This window comes from Aplosporella prunicola (assembly GCF_010093885.1).
Source record: "Aplosporella prunicola CBS 121167 unplaced genomic scaffold K452scaffold_4, whole genome shotgun sequence".
Classification (NCBI taxonomy): Eukaryota; Fungi; Ascomycota; class Dothideomycetes; order Botryosphaeriales; family Aplosporellaceae; genus Aplosporella; species Aplosporella prunicola.
The window spans coordinates 635,110-655,863 of record NW_022983532.1 but is presented as its reverse complement, the minus strand read 5'-3'; the positions used below and the strand labels follow the sequence as shown (position 1 = coordinate 655,863).

General features: G+C 53.6%; 9 protein-coding genes across 9 annotated transcripts; 5 read left to right on the top strand and 4 right to left on the bottom strand.

The window, feature by feature from the left end:
• Window positions 1-101: 101 nt before the first annotated feature.
• On the bottom strand, window positions 102-1,181 carry K452DRAFT_243704 (uncharacterized protein). The gene is made up of 3 exons (XM_033537921.1): window positions 814-1,181; window positions 597-679; window positions 102-432 (listed from the first exon to the last, which is right to left on the bottom strand). The coding sequence occupies exons 1-3, from the start codon at window positions 913-915 to the stop codon at window positions 378-380; spliced, it is 240 nt and encodes a 79-aa protein (XP_033401276.1). The 5' UTR covers window positions 916-1,181; the 3' UTR covers window positions 102-377.
• Window positions 1,182-1,310: 129 nt separating this feature from the next.
• Window positions 1,311-2,208, top strand: K452DRAFT_283919 (uncharacterized protein). The gene has a single exon (XM_033539858.1). The coding sequence runs from the start codon at window positions 1,592-1,594 to the stop codon at window positions 2,132-2,134; it is 543 nt and encodes a 180-aa protein (XP_033401275.1). The 5' UTR covers window positions 1,311-1,591; the 3' UTR covers window positions 2,135-2,208.
• A 3,434-nt stretch (window positions 2,209-5,642) lies between these two features.
• On the bottom strand, window positions 5,643-6,489 carry K452DRAFT_295174 (uncharacterized protein; the record flags this gene model as incomplete). Its single annotated transcript, XM_033541781.1, has 3 exons — window positions 5,643-5,916; window positions 5,966-6,075; window positions 6,133-6,489. The coding sequence occupies 3 exons, from the start codon at window positions 6,487-6,489 to the stop codon at window positions 5,643-5,645; spliced, it is 741 nt and encodes a 246-aa protein (XP_033401274.1).
• A 1,374-nt stretch (window positions 6,490-7,863) lies between these two features.
• Window positions 7,864-9,224, top strand: K452DRAFT_243699 (uncharacterized protein). The gene is made up of 3 exons (XM_033537920.1): window positions 7,864-8,340; window positions 8,391-8,786; window positions 8,841-9,224. The coding sequence occupies exons 1-3, from the start codon at window positions 8,086-8,088 to the stop codon at window positions 8,928-8,930; spliced, it is 741 nt and encodes a 246-aa protein (XP_033401273.1). The 5' UTR covers window positions 7,864-8,085; the 3' UTR covers window positions 8,931-9,224.
• Window positions 8,892-10,314, bottom strand: K452DRAFT_121949 (uncharacterized protein). The gene is made up of 3 exons (XM_033535189.1): window positions 10,141-10,314; window positions 10,039-10,084; window positions 8,892-9,976 (listed from the first exon to the last, which is right to left on the bottom strand). The coding sequence occupies exons 1-3, from the start codon at window positions 10,304-10,306 to the stop codon at window positions 8,983-8,985; spliced, it is 1,206 nt and encodes a 401-aa protein (XP_033401272.1). The 5' UTR covers window positions 10,307-10,314; the 3' UTR covers window positions 8,892-8,982.
• Window positions 10,315-10,497: 183 nt separating this feature from the next.
• Window positions 10,498-13,286, top strand: K452DRAFT_243696 (uncharacterized protein). The gene is made up of 4 exons (XM_033537919.1): window positions 10,498-10,595; window positions 10,653-12,503; window positions 12,599-12,893; window positions 12,964-13,286. Exons 2-3 carry the CDS (start codon window positions 10,721-10,723, stop codon window positions 12,793-12,795), a joined length of 1,980 nt encoding a protein of 659 aa, XP_033401271.1. The 5' UTR covers window positions 10,498-10,595; window positions 10,653-10,720; the 3' UTR covers window positions 12,796-12,893; window positions 12,964-13,286.
• Window positions 13,287-13,475: 189 nt separating this feature from the next.
• K452DRAFT_349074 (uncharacterized protein) lies at window positions 13,476-14,551 on the bottom strand (the record flags this gene model as incomplete). Its single annotated transcript, XM_033545573.1, has 1 exon — window positions 13,476-14,551. The coding sequence occupies one exon, from the start codon at window positions 14,549-14,551 to the stop codon at window positions 13,784-13,786; it is 768 nt and encodes a 255-aa protein (XP_033401270.1). The 3' UTR covers window positions 13,476-13,783.
• K452DRAFT_315776 (uncharacterized protein) lies at window positions 14,456-18,552 on the top strand. Its single transcript, XM_033543894.1, has 5 exons — window positions 14,456-15,584; window positions 15,637-17,423; window positions 17,485-17,606; window positions 17,721-17,921; window positions 17,990-18,552. The coding sequence occupies exons 1-5, from the start codon at window positions 14,781-14,783 to the stop codon at window positions 18,157-18,159; spliced, it is 3,084 nt and encodes a 1,027-aa protein (XP_033401269.1). The 5' UTR covers window positions 14,456-14,780; the 3' UTR covers window positions 18,160-18,552.
• A 135-nt stretch (window positions 18,553-18,687) lies between these two features.
• Window positions 18,688-20,208, top strand: K452DRAFT_220828 (uncharacterized protein; the record flags this gene model as incomplete). Its single annotated transcript, XM_033536483.1, has 2 exons — window positions 18,688-18,915; window positions 19,024-20,208. 2 exons carry the CDS (start codon window positions 18,688-18,690, stop codon window positions 20,206-20,208), a joined length of 1,413 nt encoding a protein of 470 aa, XP_033401268.1.
• Between the last annotated feature and the right edge of the window lie 546 nt (window positions 20,209-20,754).

Genomic DNA, 20,754 nt, shown 5'->3' with positions numbered 1-20,754 from the left:
TTTAGGCAGTCTTTGTAATAATATCAGCTTCTTTCGATGTTAGTTAAAGTCCGTCCAGTTAGCTCTCGGGTACAGGAAGCACGGCAGAGGTAGGGGCAGGATACACTGCAAATAAAGCACGATTGGTCAAGCTGATTTGTTCGTGCCATGTCATGTCATGTCATTCCATTCCTAAGCGTAGTGGTAATAGTGGTATTGCTGGTGGTGGTGGTAGGCAGGTAAATACCCAGCCCACTCGTCACACCCATCCATGCCTGCGTGCATGCATGCATGCCATCATCGTACACACAGCCCGTGAAAGCCGTCGGCTACGTCACCAACCTAGCTCGCGCGCCGCATCGCACCCTGCTCACGTCTTAGAGCAGGATAGGCACGGCCTAGCCGTGCGTCACCTTGCGCACGGTGCCGTCCTCGGCGACGTGCACGTTCAGCCTATAGAGTGGGCGGTGGCGTCAGCACTCGAAGTTGAATTTTTGGTTTTGCGTTTTTGCGTTTTTGCGTTGTTGTTGGTGGTGGTGTTTGCGGGGGCAGAGAAGCAGGAAAGCGGGGAGGAAGTGGGGAAGTGGGGAAGTGTGAATGTAAGGCAAGGCACGCACCTCTCCGGGTTGTAGTCCATGGTCATGGGCCCGCCTTCCTGCACGATGCGGTGGCTTTGCGGGAGGTCTTGCTTCGCGAACGTCTGGTGCGTGGTGGGTGGTGTTAGCGTCGATATCTACTCTAATCTACTCTGGATAGGTAGATATGGGTATGGGTGTGGTATGGATGGTATGGTGCAAGGGAGATGGATAGGTGAGGGGTGAGGGTAAGACGGACCACGTTGTCGGACGTGTCGCCGATCTTCTTGCCCAGCAGCTGGTTCGACCAGTCTTGGGTCTTGTCGCCGGTAGACTGGAGGCCGGGAACTACGAGAGGCATTGTGTGTGGTTGTTGTTGTTGTGGTTGTTGTTGTTGTGGTGGTGGTGGTGGTGGTGGTGGGGTTGTTGTCGTTGGAAAGTGGGGTTGGGCGTTGGGCGTTGGCAGTTGTGAGTGTGGGTAGTTGGACGGATGAGGTGGGAGGGCAGAGGAGAGTGAGAAGAAGTACGCTTTTATTCAAGGTAGGCAAGCAAGATACAAATAGCTGAACTAGGTACCTATGATCAGATCGAACCACTGCTTGCTTGCTTGCTTGCTTGCGGCTTCCCCGCGGCCAGCGACGGAAGGCACAGCCCCGCCGACGTCATACGCGACTTGCGCTCAAGTGCACGTGCCGTCTGGGGTCGTGACTTTCCACTTCCACCACCACCACCTCCTCTGACATGTGACTTTCCTCCGTATCACCACCACCAACGCCCCACCGCTAGCACGCTTCCATCCATCCGCTCGTTTCGTACGACTTGGTACACCGTCACGCGCCAATCGCTAATCCCACCCCGTTCATCGCTTCAATACTACGTACCTATCGGCGCGACATCACGCAAGCTACCAGGCAGGCAACCAAACAAGACAAGTCAAGACAAGACGCCGCGGCCCGCACCGCAGCCTACGACCTTTACTGTAGCACAAGCACCAAGCAGCGCACGCCTTGCGCGCAACAACAACAACAACAACAACCATGGCCACCACCGCGACGACAACCACAGACACGCCTTACAAATTCCCACCGCACTACTCCTTCCCGCCCTTCTTCACGCTACAACCCGTAGCAGCAACGCGCCTATCCCAGCTCTCGTCCTGGTCTGCGCACATCCAGGCCTACTGCCGCGCGCACCGCCTCTTCCAGCTCTCCCTCATCGACGCGCTCGACACGCCCCTCTTCGCGAACCAGCGGCTGGGCAAGCGGCTCGCGCTGCGCGACGCCCGCGCCGTGCTGGACTGGATGTGCAGCGAGGACGGGGGCCGCCGGGCCGAGTGGCTGGACGCTAAGGACGGGAAGAAGAGCGCGGGCGAGGGCGGGCGGTGCTGGGTCTTTTGGCGGCGGCCCGAGGAGTGGGCGGCTGTGCTTGAGGGGTGGGTCGAGGGGACGGGACAGAGGGGGGTGGTGTTGACGTTGTATGAGATTGTGGAGAGTGATGGGACCGCTGATCAAGGTATGTGTCTGTGTGTGTGTGTGCGTGTGTTTGGGTGTTTGTTGCGCTGCGGTGGTAAATATGGTTGAGGGAGAGTGAGAGAGAGTGTGCGAGCTGACTTGCCCTTCCCCCAAATGCAGAATTCCATGGCATGGACGCCGAGCTGCTCCAGAAATCGCTGCAGGTGTCGGTAAAGCGCGGCAAGGCCCAAGTCTTTGGCAGCGAGGACTCGTTGGGCGTCAAGTTCTTCTGAGCACTTAATCACGTCCGTACGTACGGTACGTAGTTACCTCCGGAGTGGGGTGCGAAAGCGAAACCGAGGCTTCGAGCTTGTGTGGCTGACTGGCTGGCTGGCTGCCTGCCTGGTTGGTTGGCTGGCTGGGACGGGATGCGTGCATGCGTGCGTACGTGTGTGCGACCTACCTAGGTATGTACCTACGGAGCACCCACCTAAGTACGTGCTCGAGGTGGCGGCTTCAGAGCGGCTGCTGTGCTACCCACCTACCTACCGGCCTAACTTTTTTTTGTGCTTTTGCGTAGATGGCAGGACGAAGTGTCCGATGCTGCTGCATGTGTGCCTGTGTGTGTGGGTGGGGGGAGGCACTGTTTGCCGCTTCTGGTCTGGGTGCGTGCTGGGTGGGGGTGGGGGCTTTGTTGCGCTGCTGCGATGCTGCGGTGCTGTGATGCTGGATGTTGCCTGCTTGCCTGCTTGCCTGCTTGCCTGCTTGCCTGCTTGCCTCCTTGCCTGCCTGATGGTGGTGGGGTGGATGTGTGTGTGTGCAGGGGCTGGCTACCGGGTGGTTAGATAGATGGGTGGATGGATGAGCTTTAGTGCCACCTTTGTAGGTAGGTAGATATGTGCATAGAAGACAGCAGGCAAGGCAAGGCAAGGCAAAAAGCCATTCCTCTACATCAATTCTCTCTCCCCTGCAAAGTCCTCCATCTCATCACTCTTCCTCTACCCAGCGCCCAACAGCGAAGAAAACGGCTCGTCCCAGTTCTTGAGAGCTAAGCGCTCTTTCTACTCTTGCCTATTAAGGTATTTTTCTTACAGCAAGCAAATGTGGCAGCTACATCCCATTCATATCGTCGACTGCCATCGCGTACTCTAGACGATCTTCGACAGCGCTGGATTGTGGTGATTCGTGTGAGAGTGGTGTGCTGGTGTTGGGTGCCGATTTGGTGAGGTGGTGGCCTGCGTTGAGGGGTTGGTGGTGGAGGGGAGGGGAGAGGGGGGACGGGGGTTGTGCTGCTGCTGATGGCGCGGGTGGGCGGGTCGGTTGCGGTCTCCCATCGTGCCATAAATCGATGGTCCGGCCAGGAGGTCTGTTGGGAGCTGCTCTGTGTTGAAGCCTCTGAAGAGCGAGTGGAGACTGGAGATGCTGTGGGTGCGTTTTGAACGGTAGTTCCTTGGACGAATAGCGCGGTGATTGCTTTTTGGTCGTTGGTCATGCAGTGTGGCAGACATGGTCGCTTTCCTGGTTCGTGATGACCCTCTCTGGGAGCTTCCACTTTGTTGGAGGCGTGGAGCAGTGCGTTTAGGTATGTATGGTATTTAAGAAGGCAGTGCAGGTTAGGCACGACGAGCCGGTGGGTATTTATGCTCTTGTGGAAGGTATATACATCTTTTATAACAAGACTGACTATACTATCCAGACGCCCTTAGGTCCCGAACTCAAGATCTTTATGTACCGGAGCTCAACTCACTCATTCACGCCCGCAAATTCACAGCAAAGGGTTTGGTATAAAGGCACAGACCGCACCGGTATTACCTGAACCACATCTTTCCCGCCGAGGCGCACGCATACTCAGAGGAAACCGGGAAGACTTCTCTTCACGCTCACCCTCCGGACACCGGTTCGTTCAAAGAATTCCACCCAACTCCAGCCCTCCACATCCAGGTCTGCCTAGATCGTCCACACCCAGGCCCTGGTTGAGGAGCATCATAGACTGATGATGTTGAGCATTATCCCGTGGTGTCGGTGGGGACTATCAATATTCGCAAATATAATCCAACTCGTTGGAACGAGCCTCTTTAGGCCTTAATGTATTTGGCCCTCAGTTCGTATGGTATAAGTAGATATGTTTTGGGGCCTTTGCTTGTAGCTTTAACATGCGTTTTAAATGTTAGGGCCAATCCGATAGATCGCAAGGAGCTTTTCTCAATGAACTGAATTTAAAGGCTTATGGTTATAATCTTCGCCATAGTAGACCGGGCGTTATCTCTTCTTCCAAAACAGTTGCCGGTTGAACGCCGCACTGTCCTGTGCCAGGCATACGTCAGTGACCGGAGACTTCATAACCACAGCGAACTACAATTACCATCATTGTCACTATTATTGACATCTTGGCCTGTAAAGCAGTGCCAGATGGCATTGTGTTGTGTTTGATCGTAGATAAAAATGACGAGAGGTGGAAAGAAGAAGTGGATGGTAGATCGATGTTTCTTTGGCTTAGCTCTCTGGCTAACATGCCCGAGATTCTTCTACTCCAATCCCGCTTCTCCGAAACCTTTCTTTACAAATCTCTAGCCTTTTCTTTTTTTCTTTTTTTTTTTATTCCCACTTTCCTTGTGTCTCAGTTTAAAGACTAAAAGCATGATCAGATAACAGACCCCAGAAAGGATGGGAAAGAAACCGAAGCGCAAGGAAATTAAAGACAGAAAGTGTAAATGCCATACATACACAACCCTTCAATAGTCGAATCTGCAACCAGCAGTAGTCGGACCCGCAACCCTCAATGGTAATACAAGCCCTGCAGCCACCCGAGCGTCCACGCAAGCCCGACCACTGAACACACCTCAACACCCTTGCCTGGGTCACATCCGCAAAGTGAAGAACCCAACGTGACACAGTGCACAGCAGATATAAACCTACGCAACGCACCAGAGAGTCCTGGCAAAAATCCCCTGTTCAGCGCGTGACGCAATGACGCTAGAAGCGCGTCCGACGAGCGTCATGATCGACATGCATGGCATCGGCGATGCCATCGCTTTCGATGTTGCATGTTTCTGTGGCAAGATAGTACGGAAGGACTAGGGTGTGACTTTTGTTGAGTGTTTTGCAAAATGCTCATAAGCAATACTGTTTTGCGCGTTAGTTCCGCGGAAATGGTTATGGCTTGCTTGACGTTGCATACAACAAGTACATGGGGCAAAAATCCCAGCAAGGATGTTTTAGGTACTACAGACTTCTGGTAAGAGAAATGAAAAGGAAAAAGGTGATATGAATTGTTGCGGAGGTCATATGTTGCTTGTGTTACTATAAGGGAAAGAGAAACTTAAGAGAAAAAGCTGTGTACGGAGGATACCTGGTTGATTCTGCCAAATGTGTATAAAACAGACTGAAATATGGTAGACCGAACTTTTATACTAGTTCGTCTATAATCAATTTATGCGCTTCGTGGAAAGTTTGGAGCTCTTGCATGACCACAGGGTCATATTAGTTCTTCTTTCTCATGCTATACCGTAGAGTAGACATTTTGTTGTGTCTTGCGGGTATAGTAGAGATCAGAAGAGAAAGCATCGATGATATCTTTATAGGCATATAGCGTATGCCATTATCACAAAATTGCTGCAACAGCTAGATTTAGTGACTTTTACTGAAGATTTCTGAGCCGACCACCAAATGTATGGAGTAGAGCGGGAATTTCAGGGAAAGTTCCCGCGATGGACGGCTTCCAGCTCCAGTTACTGGGATTCGTGCCATGTTCCTCGAAAGCGCGAGTGAGCCGCCGGCGTCCGGTAATGGGATCAGTCTCAACCGCTTCCGCCAGTGTATACGGCCAATCGACTGACGTGTAGGAATATCTCACCTCCCCGCATGTAATAAAGTCGCGGTACCGGAGCATTAACGCCTCGCGGAAAGCTGGGCTGTATATGATCAGCTTACGTCGTCAGAAAACAGAACAGAGAAACATACTGAGGGTTGGTGTCGATGCAGGGACTATGAGGAATCAGTCTTTGGGCAGGCAAGGGTCGAATCATAGCAGGGAGTTTTGCGTAGGTTTCGGGGGTGGGGACGAGCATCCACTGCGAGAAGGTTAGCAAGACATTGGCCAGATGCACGTCGAGTCGATATTCACGGACCCTCATGAGATGGGTGAGCAGTTTCACTGCCACTAGGCGTGCGAACACGTCTGTACCCTCGATGTTTTTATAGATCTCGCATGCAACGGAGCATGTGTTGTATGGATCACTGGGGGTGCGGTCGCGGAAGAACAGTTCAACATCAGTGTAGTCCTCTGGGCCAAATACTTCGGCGACAGGTACTCCGCAAGCAAGCTGTTGTGATGCCGCGTCGCGGTACCCAAGATAAGCTTTACTCAATGCCGAGTTCTCATAGACGTGAAGAGACTGGATGGCATAATCTGGGACGGAAAACTGTAGGAGTTGTTGGGCTTGAATTGGTTGTGGATAACCGTTTGCTTTGATTGCACTGGACATAGGTAGATTGCCGAAGCCTTCAACATAACCCGTTGTGGGGAACCATGGCAAGCTTTGATAGTGTCCGCTCGTGGAAGGAAATGAGGTAACTGAAGCAACCACCATCGCACTTGACGCAGAGCTGTTCCTGGTCCCCTCTGAGAAGTAGCTACCTCCCTATACCAACGCCCTTAGTTAGCATTATGGCATTCTGAAGTTATCCTCAAACATATGGTGGTATCAAAGGGCTTACCTCTCTGCCAGCCTCGGAGCTTCTTTCATCAACTGACTCCGCTTCATCCACCATTGGATCGTCATCCGAATCCAAAATCTCAATAATAGGATGCCATTTGCGCCCTTTCTCGGAGTAGTGATTGTCCCAGTGAGACCTTCTTTGTTCTCCCTCAAGAAGCGTTGCGTATTTTGATGAGCTTGAAAATATTGAGGGGACACTCTGCCTATTGTCAGCAGTAGGTGAAGCCATAAAGCCGAAGGGACTTGGTTCCCTTCTTCTTTGATAGTATGTGTTCGGGGTGTTTCTCGAGCAGGACTGCCCGTCTTCCTCTTTAGAGACCGTAAACAGCTCCTCATAGTTCGGATCAGTCAACGCCCCTATGAAATCGTGAAGTGAATCGTTTGCGCGAGCTATACGCTGCGCTTCTTCAAGTACGGATTTGTTGCCATCTCGCAATCGATTGAAGACATTGGAAAGTGCCTTCTCCATCTCATCCGCCTCTTTCTTTAGCTTTACAGCCTTCCGTTCGACAAATGTACACTCCTGCCTGTCGGCTGTGCATCTGAGACATGGTGCATTACCGCTACATCTAATTTTTTTCTTCCTGCATCCTATACACGCGAGGTTTGCAGTTCGACGCCGGGCACGTAAGGCGCTAGCTTGGAACTCGTCCGAGGCTCGTCGTCCACTCGATAAATTTGACGGACCAATCTCCGGTGCCAACGGCGGTACGGGTGCCAGGCGTGGCAAGTCCGCACCGTGTTCCATTCTTGTTACTGGAATGACAACAACTCCTCAGGGGTCCGACAGGGCACGGCTTCGTAAATCGGCATGACCCTTGCGTGAATCTTGCGGAGGGCTTCGTCTGCGTGAGTGAGTGACAGTAACGGATAGTGGTATGACGCAGACGACAAATGCAATTACAATAAAAAACTCTGTACGAGCTTTGGAGCACCGCTGTGACACGACATCTGCGTCGGCCGATAGTTATACCGGCTCAAGGGTAGCCCGGTCCTCTCTTTTAGGCAAGTCGACCGCTCCTATCGATACAGCTTTATCGCGAGGAGTTCTACAACGTCTTGAGACAGTCGAAATTCCATCAATTCGCAAAATGCACAAATGTGCATTTCTCTTAGACTCCGTTTATGAATTTATGTTGGCAGTACATCAAAGGCAATTTGTGTCCTTCCTATGAAATAATTAGTAACCCCAGACGTTGTCATCCACGCCCTTGATGATGCAACCAGCGCACCTTACAAATCAACTGGAGCTACATCCATATTTATCAGTTACCCCTCAGTAGCACCTCTGCATCGAATTTCAAACTCATCCTTCCGACCGTAATTCTGAATTGAACCAGACCATCCGAAATCCAGAACGAAATGGCCTCCAAGCTTATCGCAGTTGTTGCCGGTGTAGGTCCAGGTACCGGAGCCGCAGTTGTCCGTAAATTTGCAGCAACCTACCCAGTTGTCTTGCTTGCACGCACTCCGGACAGCTTTTCTCAGCTCGCCGATGAGATCAACGGCAATGGTGGCAAGGCATTGGGCATCCCTACAGATGTTTCGGATGCAAAGAGCGTCAAAAGTGCTTTCAGCAAGATTGAGAGCGAATTTGGGAAAGACTTCGGCCTTGCTGTATGCTTACTTTACCTGATTGAAATCGATTGCAGCTAATAGATTTATAGGCAGCCATCTTCAACGCTAGCGGTGGTTTTGTCCGCAAGCCTTTCCTGGAACTTACTGAAGAGGAATTTGTGTCTAGCTGGAACGTGTCGGCCAAGGGGGCTTTCCTCTTCTCTCAGGCCACGCTACCATATCTCCTCAAGGCCACTTCATCGTCCAAGCACCCACCCACTATCATTTTCACTGGCGCGACAGCGTCCATCAAAGGTTCCGCGCAAATGTCCTCGTTTGCTACGGGCAAATGGGCTCTGAGAAGCTTGTCACAGAGTCTGGCAAGAGAGTTTGGACCGCAAGGAGTTCATGTCAGCCATGCTATTATTGATGGTGTGATCGACATTCCGAGGACGAAGGAGTGGCTGAAGGACGCGGGACCAGACGCCAAGATTAGCCCCGAAGGGGTAAGTATTACATGAGTTCCGTTGGAGATGTGATTTGCTAACCTCCGTATCAAGATTGCGGACTCGTATTGGCATCTTCATACGCAACCAAAGACCACTTTCACTTGGGAGATTGATATCAGACCAGGAGTTGAGAAGTGGTAAAGCTCTAGCGCCGACAGTTCGGTTGACTGTTGAGTATTGGCAAAGTAAAATGTCAAATCATAAACGTGGGTATCTCATCTAAAGAATCAGACTTTTTCTTCTTTTCGCGTTCCCTTCTTGCCGACATCACGGCTTTGCGTTTAGCCATTCGTTCAGTGGAACTTGACTGTCGCTCGGAGCGCTTCGATAGGTCATTGAGAGGATCAAGCCTCGAGGAGGGTATGGTTTGACGGCTTGTCCTTGTCTCAACATCAATTGAAGACTCTGAAAATGAAATTGTAGCTCTTGAGCGTGAGACATCATTGGGTCTGACAGATCGTGAAGCGGAAACCGTCTCCACTTTTGGCAGAGGTTTGGGAACACGATTCGGAGGCGGCTGTATGCCTGTTTTTTGAACATGAACTGGGTGCGTAGTCGTGGCAGAGTGCTGCTTTGTGAGCGTCTTGGGTGTAATCTTCAGCGACGTCCCATCAAGGTCATCGCTATCGTCGTCTTCTGCAACCACCTTTTCGATCTCTTGAGCCAAACCACTCAATGCACTTCTGGCATTCCATGTCCCGGGACCGGTCGTACTGTTACTCCGCAGTACAGAAGATGAAGGTTTAGCAACGGCATAGCCTGCTGCTGCCCTCGTGTATGATTTTGTTCCAGTTAGTCGAGCCAGTTGGCTAGAAGACTGTTCTTGACTGCCAGACATAAGACCTGCGAGTTGAGAGTCACGCATCCACGGTGCATCTTCTTCTTCAGAGTCTTCTCCGTCGCGGCTATCGTGAACTCCAGCGCCAATCTGCCGTAGCGCATCGGCATGCTTCTCCGCGCTTGCTTCTGCCTTGCGCTTGAGCTTGGCCTCGGTACTCATTTGGGAGTGAGGGACTACGGGCCGAGCAATTTTCTGGATCGCGGACGCGCTCCTCTCTTTGGCCAACCGCTTCAAACGATGGTATTCGGCATGGTGTAAATGTTGAGTAAACATTTGCGCCGTGTCCAGGAACTCATCTTCCACCATGATCCACATATCGTCCCCGTCAGGTCCTTCGCGCATGAGTCTAGACTACGTCAGTCACTTCATGTCACATGCAGATGATAAGTAAAGGTCAGCCGAGCATACTCTTGTTTAGGTGGCTGTGGTGGAGGAGATGAGGAGGGTGTACGATCTGCAGCATGTGAGCAGACAATTAGCGCCAGAAGAGTGCCGTCGCGCGTTCCATACCTGCTCTGTTCTTTACTGCGTCCGGTACACGGCGCAACCTACTAGGAGTGGTTCTAGCATCGTCACGGTCTAACGTTTCTGGACGCGCTTGGTTTGGACGTCGCCCGGCATTGGCGCTTGAAGACTGGCTTGTATCATTGGCAAGCCATGGCAGCTTTCGGGGCATGTCGCCTACGCGTCGAAGGAGTAGGAAGTGGTGTTGAAAGAAGCAAGGCCGCTAGAGTACTCGATAGGTGCTTTATCGCGCAAGCCCTAATCTTCGGACCGACAGCCGAGCGAGTCATGCCCCCGCGAAGGCTGCGAAAGTGACATCTGTCTGCGCCCTTCCATCCCCTCCTATTCATTTCCACTCGTGTCTGACAACTCCCTTGCAAAACCTTCTCTCCTCACGTTCTACTTGAATGGACTTCGGTCACAGTCGCGTAACTATGCTTCAAGGGTAGTATACACGTACAGTAAGCAATCCAATCTTCGCGCTCACTAAAAGGCCAATACATCAACAGACGATTCAGGCAGCTGTTCAACCGCACCGTACACCCCCGAAAACGATGAGAAAACCACCGCCGGTGACGAACCCGACATGTATGACCTTTATCGCGTGAAGACTTCCGAATCTAGCTCCGCCGACGACCTCTCCCGCTCGCTCTCAAACACGGTGATAAGCAACATACATCCGGACCATAAAGATGGGATCATCACTGCGCTGCTTATGCGTGATTCCCTCAATCTTGCCCTAGAACACTTCAACCATAAGGAGGCCGGGACGGGGGCACCTACACGCTCGAAAGATGATCCTGAAGTTCAAGAACTGGCGAAGAAGCACTACCACAGCATGGCTGCGAGCATGTTGACGGCAGGCATTACATCTTCCAACATCCATCATGATGAGAAGCTGCGCGGACAATACGCACAAGCCTATGATTCGGTTGCCAAAGATCACATTGCGACTCTGGCGGAAGGAGGTCCGTCCCTGTTGAAATCTAGTAGTGCTCTGACTCTTGCCAGTCAAGGTTTTAGGGCTCAGCGGCAGCATGATGCACCTCGGCCGCAAATTGGCTATGTCCAGCCTCAAAACTTCAAGCACCTCCCGTCTCTGGTGCAGCCGCTTGTTGATGAGAACCATCCCATATTCAGAAACGCCCTCAGCACTCATGGTATTATCCTTGTTGAGGCGATCGGTAAAGGAGGGTATGGTACCGTTTTCAAAGCTGTGCATCCGCTGGATGGAGGGTTCTACGCTATAAAGCAAATTCCACTGAGCCCGGCAAGGATGGAAGGTATTCGCAAGCGGGGCAAGGCAGAGTTGGACGCTCTCTTTGTGGAGGTGCGAACTATGCAACGTTTTGACCACCCCAATATTGTGCGCTACCACAACGCTTGGCTCGAATCACTATCCCTTGACTCACTCGCCAAAGTTAAGAAGCAGCAGAAACTACTCGAAGGCGTTACTGCGACTTCATCAGAAGCTGAGTCTGACTCGAGTGGCCCAAGCCAGTCGAGCAATGGGATCGAGCCTTCGTTAGGGTTAAGCAACAATTTCTCGGATCTTTCAGACAATGTCGTTTTCGGCGATGATACAAGTGTCAGTGTCAGTGTCAGCACATCTATTCCAAAGCGATTGCGCAAGCGAAGTGAGAGCCACGGCACCCTTTCTTCCTCGTTGTCTAAAAAGAGCACCGTCCACAGCATTGGGTCAGACATTGAAGACGAGGACATCGAGACAATTCCGCGCAACCTCTCGGAAATTGAAAAACAACGCGACCTATCACTCTCCCACAACATTCTTTTCGAGGAGAGCCAATCTGATAATCGCAGCGCCACGTCCATGGAAGAAGAGCCTCCTGCGGACAACCTGCATCTGGTTCTACACATCCAAATGGCCCTTTATGATTTGACCCTTGCCGATTATATTTCTTCTGCTCCTGGCGCACGCGTCGATGGTACCTTGAGTCTACGCCACTGTTTTCATACGAAGATGTCGCTCGAGATCTTACTGGCAGTCCTTGATGGCGTTGAATATCTCCACGCACAAGGGGTTGTCCACCGTGATTTGAAGCCAGCGAACATTTTCCTATCCCCAGTGGTAGACAAGTATCGGCACAAGGACCGCGTGGCTCTGGAAAAATGCCATGGATGCATCAAGGCAGGAAGCAAGAGGATCCATCAGCTTGGCGTGAAAATAGGCGATTTCGGCTTGGTGACTGCGATTGCTCGCCCGGACACTGAATCCCAGCATGGTCGTGTCAGGGCCGTTGGAACTGAGTTTTATCGTCCTCCATCCGCCCCTGCTCAGCCCAACGAGAAACTTGATGTTTATGCTCTGGGTGTGATTACTTTTGAACTGCTTTGGAAGTTCGATACCAGTAAGTGCAATTCTTACCCAAGACTTCCTACGGAGGATTTTTCCTCTTCAAACGAGTATGCTTGATATGCTTAATAATTGCTAACTGCAATATAGGAATGGAGCGTGCGCACGTCCTGCAAGACCTCAAACGCGGAAAACTTCCTGTAACATTCGAGGAAAGGATGGACTTCGCTGGGGATCGACTTGCAAAGTGCATCAAGGGGATGGTCCACTGGGACGAGGCGCAGCGACTAACTCTCACAGAAGCGCAGCATGAGTTTGAGGCTATATTGCGTGCAGCAGAGCCTTAGGCCTTTATAAGGGACAATGTACCACAAGTTCTGTCCCAGAGTTCGGAAAGAGACTCATCAGACAAGTCATTTTGATATTTCTGAGGTCTCTTATAACAGTAAGTAAAAGTCCCTTGTTTGGCTCTGCCTTGACCCTCCGCTATGCGTTAAAGCTAACTGCGTTGTAAGGCTTCGGGACTTTCGGAACTCCATAGTGGCAACAACGTCAAAGTAACATTCGTAGTTCATCTTCTCCACTCCTCCGTTTTACAATATACCCAGAAATCGCATTGCACGATTGATCGCGCCAGGAAGAGTACCATCGCTAGGTTAGATCGTCACAACGACCAAGTCTATGACATGGCGATTCAATTCAGACCATAACACGGAACACGATCGAACATTTGAAGATAGACCCAGATGTTTGAATTATTGTGCAGCATGAGGTTCTAACTAGTTTTTTGAACTCTAACTTTGCTGCCTATTCATTCCAATAGGTATGCTAATTGTTGTAGGTACATAACTGCATCTACTCTCCTAGAAGTAAGCCGCTGTCACCGTCAGGGATCGAACACCGTCGAACCACGAAGCAAGTCCTCAACAGGCTTTTACGTCCTTAACAATGATGACACATGCCAGCCACCAGCGACACATTATTTTCGGCAGGCAATGTCTCTCGAACCTTGCTGAAGGGACGACGCCTCATAATGTGGATGTCGACAAGTCAGGCTCTTTAGCCGACGACAGTAGTAGTCAGCGAGATGCTACCTTATATATCGATACTGTCATAGCACGTTCCGAGATATTTTGCTTCGGGAAAGCAATTGCTGGAGGTGAAAGCGATGCAGGCAGCCATTGTTTGTGCTCCAAGTAATTCGTCTCACTTTGTCAGGGGCTGTAGATTACTCACACCTGTATGCTTTTTGAAGGGCTCCTTTGAGGTTGAGAGATTCGCTGCATCTCTCACTCAGGTGGGCCGTGTTCGAAAATGAGTTTAGTGCAGCACATTTCATGCAGCCTCCGCGGAACTCGTGTTCTCCTCGTCTATCTCCATCTTTGCCTTGCCCTCCTCAATCCACATTTCGAAGACCATTTCGCCCGCATCGACTGCCCTGACGGGCATGGTCTTGACGCCGCCCAGATCTTCACCTCTCCGGCGCCCATTGTTGTCAGAGCTCGCTGCGGCGCGCCCTCCTGACTTTGTAGCTTGTAAATTGGGTTCTACCGGAATCCACGGCTGCGGGTGTCCAACAGGCGGGTCAGCTGTCTCCCTCAGCTCAACGGCGATAGTAAAGGTGCAGCCCGGTGGCAGCGGCTTGAGCTTAGATTCACAAGCTGCGAGTTTCGCTAGCGCACCGCGGAATTGCTCCTCCAAGTCTGCAGGCAAGTCGGCCTTGTCTTGAATCACGTCCTCTTCGGCCGCGCTGCTCGCAAATGGTGTTTCAAAGTCCGCTCGCGGCACGATGGGGAAGCGGCTCACGTCCCACATGAAGCGCTCGAGAGGCTTGCAACTTGCGGAATAGATGACAAGGGCAACGCGTGCCACAGTACCCTTGAACAACTCGGCTTCGACAGCGGCGATGGCATCGCTAACCCAGGTGCAGACCTGCGGGTGGCGATTTTGGTGGACAGGGTAATTATAGGCGCGGGCGGTCAGGAAAGAGGTGCGCGGGTAGAGCGAGCGGTGGTGCAGGATGGTGTGAACGGCGACGGTGAGAAAAGAGGAAAACGCAGCGACGAGTGAGGCGAACGTGGGCGGGGGGCCATTGGGCGGCATATTTGGGCGCTGAAGACTAAGAGGAAGGAAGAAGAAGACGTGGACAAACTTAGCGTTGTCACGTCGGATCCTAGGTCATCGCGCGCGCGTGCCCCGCCATTTCAACCTGAGGTTCTATCTGGCTCAGCACTGCTCCCCGCGCCAAATTCTCTACGCTCTCCAAAGCAAAACATCCGACGCGTGTCCAGGGCACGACCTTACTCCCACAACCCTCCCATCGCCCACAGCCATGGAAGAGCAGCTCGTCCGCGTCCTGGCCGACACGCAGTCGCCCGACGAGGCGCCCCGCAAGCAGGCCGAGCTGCAGCTCGAGCAGCTCTACACAAATGAGGCCTTTCCGCTCGGCCTCGTCACCGTTGCCTCGCACGATTCGGTCCCCGTCGACATCCGGCAGTGTGCCCTGCTGAACCTCCGCCTGTGGGTGCAGGCCGGCTGGTCGGCAACATTCGACGAATTCAGAGGTCAATTGTTGGCAGGGCCCGAGGTTAAGGGCAGGCTACGCCAGTCGCTGCTCGAGCTCGCCACCAGCAACATCGAGGAGAGGAAGATCAAGTCAGCCGCCAGCTATGTTGTCAGCAAGATTGCCAGCTCCGACTTCCCTGACCAATGGCCCGACCTCCTGCCCTCGCTGTTGCACATGATCCCCACCGCGACCGATGCCCAACTTCACGGCGCGCTGCGAGTGCTAGGAGATTTGGTGGATGACTGCTTCAACGAGGAGCAGTTCTTCCAGAGCGCCGGTGAACTGATTCGTTCCATCCATAATGTCGCCATCAGCACCCAGAGAAAGCCCACGCTGCGGGCTTTGGCCGTATCTGTCTTCCGTGGATGCTTCGACATTCTGGAAATGGTCATGGAGGACCACAAGCAGGCAGTTAAGGCTTTTGCGGAGGAGACTCTCAGCGCCTGGGTTCCCTACTTTATCGAGGTTCTCAAGACTGCTTTGCCGCCTCCGCCTGCGGAGGAAGAGTCGGACAAACAGCTCGAGGAGACGTGGCGCGGCCTGGTGGCCTTGAAGCTGCAAGTCGTCAAGGTATGCTGGAATGGCTTAACTAATTTGCATGGACAAATGCTGACTTCTCTAGGCTCTCATGAGGATACGCTCCGTTTTCCCGTCTACCCTTTCGCCGCACAGCCCCGTCCTATTCTCAGCCACCTGGGAAGAGCTTTCCTCGCTCCAAGGTGCATACCACCAGATGTACATCGATGACGATAGGCAGAGCAGACTGGAAGACGCTGATGGGCTGCCCTATACCTTGGACTTCCTGGTCTTGGAAGAGCTGGACTTTATGCAGGCCTGCTTGAAGGCGCCGCCTGTGCGGAAAGAGTTGGAGCAGCAGTTGCAATCTCAGATGGGAAGCGGGAACACATGGGTCACTGAAGTGATGAAGCTCGCAGTGGCATATGCGCAGATCACGGTGGAAGAGGAGGGTCTCTGGAACTTGGATGTCAACATCTTTTTGTCGGAGGAGACAAGCGTCACGGCCAACTATACCCCTCGCACAGCCTGTGGTGATCTTGTCATCAAGCTCGGCGAATGGCTGAGCGCAGCGACGGTCGACGGCTTGCTTTCCTACACTCGCTCCCTCTACACGACCGACCAGTCCTGGAAGGCCAAGGAAGCCGCTCTTTATATCCTGAACCAGATGCTTGGTGACTTCCAGGACGTGGATCGTCAGGTCAGCCCCGAAGCAGCCAATGGTTTCATCGACTTCATCCGATATGCCATGCAGCAAGAAGAGGAGTTCCTAAGAGCACGCGGCTACCTCGTGGCCGGCAGCCTTACGCGCACCTCTGGCGATGCCCTGCAACATGTGGCTTCGCAGTTCATGGAGGCCTCTCTCAACGCAATCACCAACGATGAGTCTGATGTCGTCAAGGTTTCTTGCATCCGTGCTCTCCAGCATTACCTTTCTGCTATCCAGCCTGCGGTAACACTGCCCATGCAAGGCTCAATCGTCAATGCTATCTCCACGTATTTGTCGACGCAAGATCTTGACGAGCTGGCTGAGAGCGATGATCTTATGGTCACGCTCGTCGAGACTCTTCGGGATGCCATTCTGCTCGATACCCAAGTCTGTTTGCACGGCACAGGCTTAGACCTCCTTTTCACCATTGCCAGCCATGGCGCAAACAACTTTCAGCTTACCATGCTTGTCAGCGAGACTTTTGAAGAGATCACTGAAACGCTGGCAGCAACCGGTCCAGAGGCTTTCACGCGTCTCTGCGAAAAGGTTCTTCCTTCCCTCACTGGCGCCTTTGACGTCGGCTCTCTGACCGAGGAGAACGCCTTGACGAATCTCGCCGCTGAGCTGCTGTCCGTTCTCACTGAACACGGCTCGGAGCCCCTTCCTCCAGGCTTTGTTGCAACCGTCATGCCCAAGGTCAACCGTCTCCTTCTCGGCTCGAACGATGAGGAGTTGCTGAAGGCTGCCACGGCCTCCGTAAAGAACATCCTTGTACACGACCACCAACAGCTGTTTGAGTGGCACGATGATGCTGGCAAGGGTGGTTTGGAGAATGTCCTTGTTATCATTGACCGCCTGCTGAGCCCCACCGTTGACGATAACTCTGCCGCTGAAGTCGGTGAACTGGCCGCCGAAGTCGTAGAGAAGGCAGGGTCAGATAGACTGGGCCCGTACCTCATGACGCTGCTCCGTGCTGTGGCAGTTAGGCTGGGAAGCGCTACGCAGGCGCAGTTTATCCAGAGCTTGACGCTGGTTTTCGCTCGTCTCTCGCTCGTGAACGCGCACGAGGTTGTGGATTTCCTGGCACAGCTAGAGATTAACCAGCAGAATGGTCTCCAGGTGGTCATGTCCAAGTGGCTGGAGAACTCGATCATGTTCGCCGGTTACGACGAAATTCGCCAAAAGTACATCCTCTCACCACTCGTCAATGTCATGGTTAGCTAACTGATAACCACCTTTCCACAGCGTCATTGCCCTCTCAAAACTCTACGACCTTAACGACCCGCGCCTCTCTCAGATCATGGTTAAAGGTGAACTCGTGGTCCCGCAGTCGGATCGCATCATGACGCGCTCGCGCGCTAGGCAAAGTACGACATCTCTCCTTCAAACGTTTTTGCACCAACCAAAGCCCATCGAAACATATCGACTCGGGCGAGACTTGTCGCCAGAAGCTGTCTACGGATATCCTAACGCCTCGACAGATCCCGACCAATACACCATCGTTCCCGCGCCACTCAAGATCCTCAAGGTGCTGGTTGAGGAGCTTCTGTCCGCTAGCGGCAACCTGCAGCAGGGCATGAACGCAGCTGCTCAGGCCGAGTTGCAGGACGAGAACTCCGAGGACGAAGACTGGGAAGATGACCCGAACGAGCTTGACCTCGGTCTCGGCGCTACGAAGGCCGGTTAGTGCGCCACGAACAATACTCGGGAAAGGTCAATGAGTAAACTGACAAGCTCGTGTTTCCTGCAGAACTGATGGCCTATGCGGACGAGGGTGGCTACTCTGGCCGCCAACGGGACGACGAGACGCAGGCTTACCTCACCAACTTCTTCCGCGAGGCATCTCAGAAGCCGGGATTCGCCGAGATGTTCGCTGCCCTGACGCCGCAGGAGCAGGACAAGTTGCGCACCATGAGCTGAGCGGAGAAGGCAAGAAGGTCATGCGCAAGGGGGCCACTAGCAAGGCAGTCTTGTGGATGGTGCCATGTACATGACTATGACGAGAAAAAGGGTTTTTACGATGACGAGGGCGGGGAAACGTTGCTACGTTTGTACGCCGAGACCGGAATGCTGGACAAAGCTCTGCATGCGGCATTGGTAGGGAACGGTGGGTGGAGAGTGCTTTAAGCGTTGCTTCGTTCCAGCCCAGCATGCGCCGCGCATATTAAGCACGGAAATACCTAGAGCACAGTTGTGATGCACTATTGTTTGACTAAGAGTAGATAGAAGAGGGCAGCGTCGGCCGACTCGGCTTCGGGGAAGGATGTAGGTACATAGATTAAGTTGAGGCTGAATCACTAACCCCGACCCCGCATGGTCCTATTCCCGACACCTTTCGGCTGAGAGACCGAGGAGACCTCGGCGATCCTCCAGCGAGCCGTGACTAAATACTGTTTGTTCTCTCCGTCATCGCCATGGCCAAACATCGCCGTGCCTACCGAATTCACCATGAACGGCTCGCTTAAGGCCAAAGAGTCGACTGAAGGCGACATCTCGCGCCTGCCGAGCGCAACCCCCTCGCTGCGGTCCGTCGCGCCGCCAGAGAAGAATGCCGACAAAGAGCTAGCGCCCGCCACCTCAGCTGTGACACCAGACGTACCGCCCAATGGAGGGTACGGCTGGGTGTGCACGGCAGCGGTATTCTGGATCAATGCGCACACTTGGGGCTTGAACAGCGTAAGCAGTAGTTAGAATCAGCAGCGCCCTGCCCTACCCAAAAGCGGAATTCGAAAAAGCAAAGGGAGAGAGAGAGAGAAAGCGGGCAGAAGCTAACGCGCTTAACAGGCCTACGGCGTCTTCCTCGCGCACTACCTAAGCACGAACACGTTCGCAGGGGCGACGCGACTGGAGTTCGCCTTCGTGGGGGGCCTGTCCATTTCGCAAGCGCTGCTCGTCGCGCCAGCAGCGACATGGACGACGGGGCGGTTCGGCACGCGCACGACGCTGCTGGTCGGCGTGGGGTTCGAGACGGCGGCGCTGGTGGGCGCGTCGTTTGCGCGGCAGATGTGGCAGCTGTTCCTGAGCCAGGGCGTGTGCTTCGGCTTCGGCATGGGCTTCCTGTTCGTCGGCTCCGTCGGCGTCGTGCCCCAGTGGTTTACGACGAGACGCAGCTTCGCCAACGGCATCACGGCCTCCGGGTCGGGCCTTGGCGGGCTCATGTACTCCCTCGCGACCAACGCTATGATCCAGCGTATCGGCCTCGCGTGGGCCTTCCGCGTCCTGGCTATCTGCGCCTGCGTCGTCAATACGGCTTGTTCGCTGCTGGTGCGCGACCGCAACAAGCACGTCGGCTCCTCGCAGCGCGCGTTCGATGTCAGCCTGCTGCGCCGCCCCGAGGTCTTCCTGCTGCTGGGCTTCGGCTTCCTCAGCATGCTCGGCTACATCGTGCTGCTCTTCTCGCTGCCCAACTACGCGCGCAGCATCGGCCTAACAGCGCAGCAAGGATCCGTAGTCGGCGCGCTGCTGAACCTAGGGCAAGCGCTGGGCCGGTCGCCGATCGGCTTCTTCAGCGACGCCGTCGGCCGCATGAACATGGCGGCGGGGATGACGCTGCTGGCGGGCGTGTTCGCCCTCGTCGTCTGGACCAACGCCACCTCCTACGGCGTGCTGCTCTTCTTCGCCGTCCTCGTCGGCACCGTCGCCGGCACCTACTGGGCCGTCGTCGCGCCCGTCACGTCCGAGACGGTCGGCCTGCGCCGCTTGCCGGCCGCGCTGAGCATCACGTGGCTGGTCCTCGTCTTGCCGACGACCTTTTCCGAACCCATTGCGCTGCAGATCACGGCTGCGAACGGCGGGAACTATCGCGGCGCGCAGATTTTTACCGGCTTCATGTATGTGGGTGCCGCGGGGTTCATGCTCTTGTTGCGGGCGTGGAAGATTGGCGAGCTTGAGCGCGCTGGCGATGGCTCTGCTGCTACGGCGTCTACGTCCAGCTTTTTGCGGAGGCTCGTCGTGCTGAGGAGGGTGTAAGAGTCCGGGGAGCGGGGAGGGGGAAAGACGGGGCAGGCAACTTTCTGGCCAAAAAGAAGTGCGGAAGAAATTCCCAACGCTGAGGAGCGATGGGTTGGGTAAAATAGAGCACCCAGAAAAATGTACATATACGACCTACCAATCAAATAAATACATACCTACCTATCTAATTCGATAAACCACACCGCACACACCGCACATAGTTGACTAACAGAGTGGCCAACAAAGGCCGGTCCAACTGACTGACAAGCCAATTAATTCATGCATTCGTGCCACGCTAGCAACACCTACCTCCCTCTCTCCCCTCTCCCCTCCCCTCTTTCTCCCATCATCAGCAGACCAAAGGCCAAACCACAGGCCTGAGTAGGCAACAACCTCGACACGCGCGCCAGGGAGGCAGGTAGGCAGGTGGGCAGGGAGAGAGAGAGATAGACAGACACCTAGGCAGATACCTACCTACCCAGACAGGTAGAGAAAGAAAAAGAGTCGTCGTCACACAATCTTAGTCCTTAGTCCTTGATCCTGCCTAATCTCAAAGAAAGAAAG

Excerpts from the sequence above, each read along its gene's own strand:
- K452DRAFT_243704 (XM_033537921.1), bottom strand. The coding sequence starts at position 915 with ATGCCTCTCGTAGTTCCCGGCCTCCAGTCTACCGGCGACAAGACCCAA. Across the intron at positions 680-813 it reads GCGACACGTCCGACAACGTG|ACGTTCGCGAAGCAAGACCT; the intron begins GTCCGTCTTACC and ends ACCACGCACCAG. Across the intron at positions 433-596 it reads ATGGACTACAACCCGGAGAG|GCTGAACGTGCACGTCGCCG; the intron begins GTGCGTGCCTTG and ends CCCACTCTATAG.
- K452DRAFT_283919 (XM_033539858.1), top strand. The coding sequence starts at position 1,592 with ATGGCCACCACCGCGACGACAACCACAGACACGCCTTACAAATTCCCA.
- K452DRAFT_243699 (XM_033537920.1), top strand. The coding sequence starts at position 8,086 with ATGGCCTCCAAGCTTATCGCAGTTGTTGCCGGTGTAGGTCCAGGTACC. Across the intron at positions 8,341-8,390 it reads GGAAAGACTTCGGCCTTGCT|GCAGCCATCTTCAACGCTAG; the intron begins GTATGCTTACTT and ends ATAGATTTATAG. Across the intron at positions 8,787-8,840 it reads CCAAGATTAGCCCCGAAGGG|ATTGCGGACTCGTATTGGCA; the intron begins GTAAGTATTACA and ends CTCCGTATCAAG.
- K452DRAFT_121949 (XM_033535189.1), bottom strand. The coding sequence starts at position 10,306 with ATGCCCCGAAAGCTGCCATGGCTTGCCAATGATACAAGCCAGTCTTCA. Across the intron at positions 10,085-10,140 it reads CGCAGTAAAGAACAGAGCAG|ATCGTACACCCTCCTCATCT; the intron begins GTATGGAACGCG and ends CACATGCTGCAG. Across the intron at positions 9,977-10,038 it reads CCACAGCCACCTAAACAAGA|ACTCATGCGCGAAGGACCTG; the intron begins GTATGCTCGGCT and ends GACGTAGTCTAG.
- K452DRAFT_243696 (XM_033537919.1), top strand. The coding sequence starts at position 10,721 with ATGTATGACCTTTATCGCGTGAAGACTTCCGAATCTAGCTCCGCCGAC. Across the intron at positions 12,504-12,598 it reads GCTTTGGAAGTTCGATACCA|GAATGGAGCGTGCGCACGTC; the intron begins GTAAGTGCAATT and ends ACTGCAATATAG.
- K452DRAFT_315776 (XM_033543894.1), top strand. The coding sequence starts at position 14,781 with ATGGAAGAGCAGCTCGTCCGCGTCCTGGCCGACACGCAGTCGCCCGAC. Across the intron at positions 17,424-17,484 it reads TACGACGAAATTCGCCAAAA|CGTCATTGCCCTCTCAAAAC; the intron begins GTACATCCTCTC and ends ACCTTTCCACAG. Across the intron at positions 17,607-17,720 it reads GCGCTCGCGCGCTAGGCAAA|ATCCCGACCAATACACCATC; the intron begins GTACGACATCTC and ends ACGCCTCGACAG.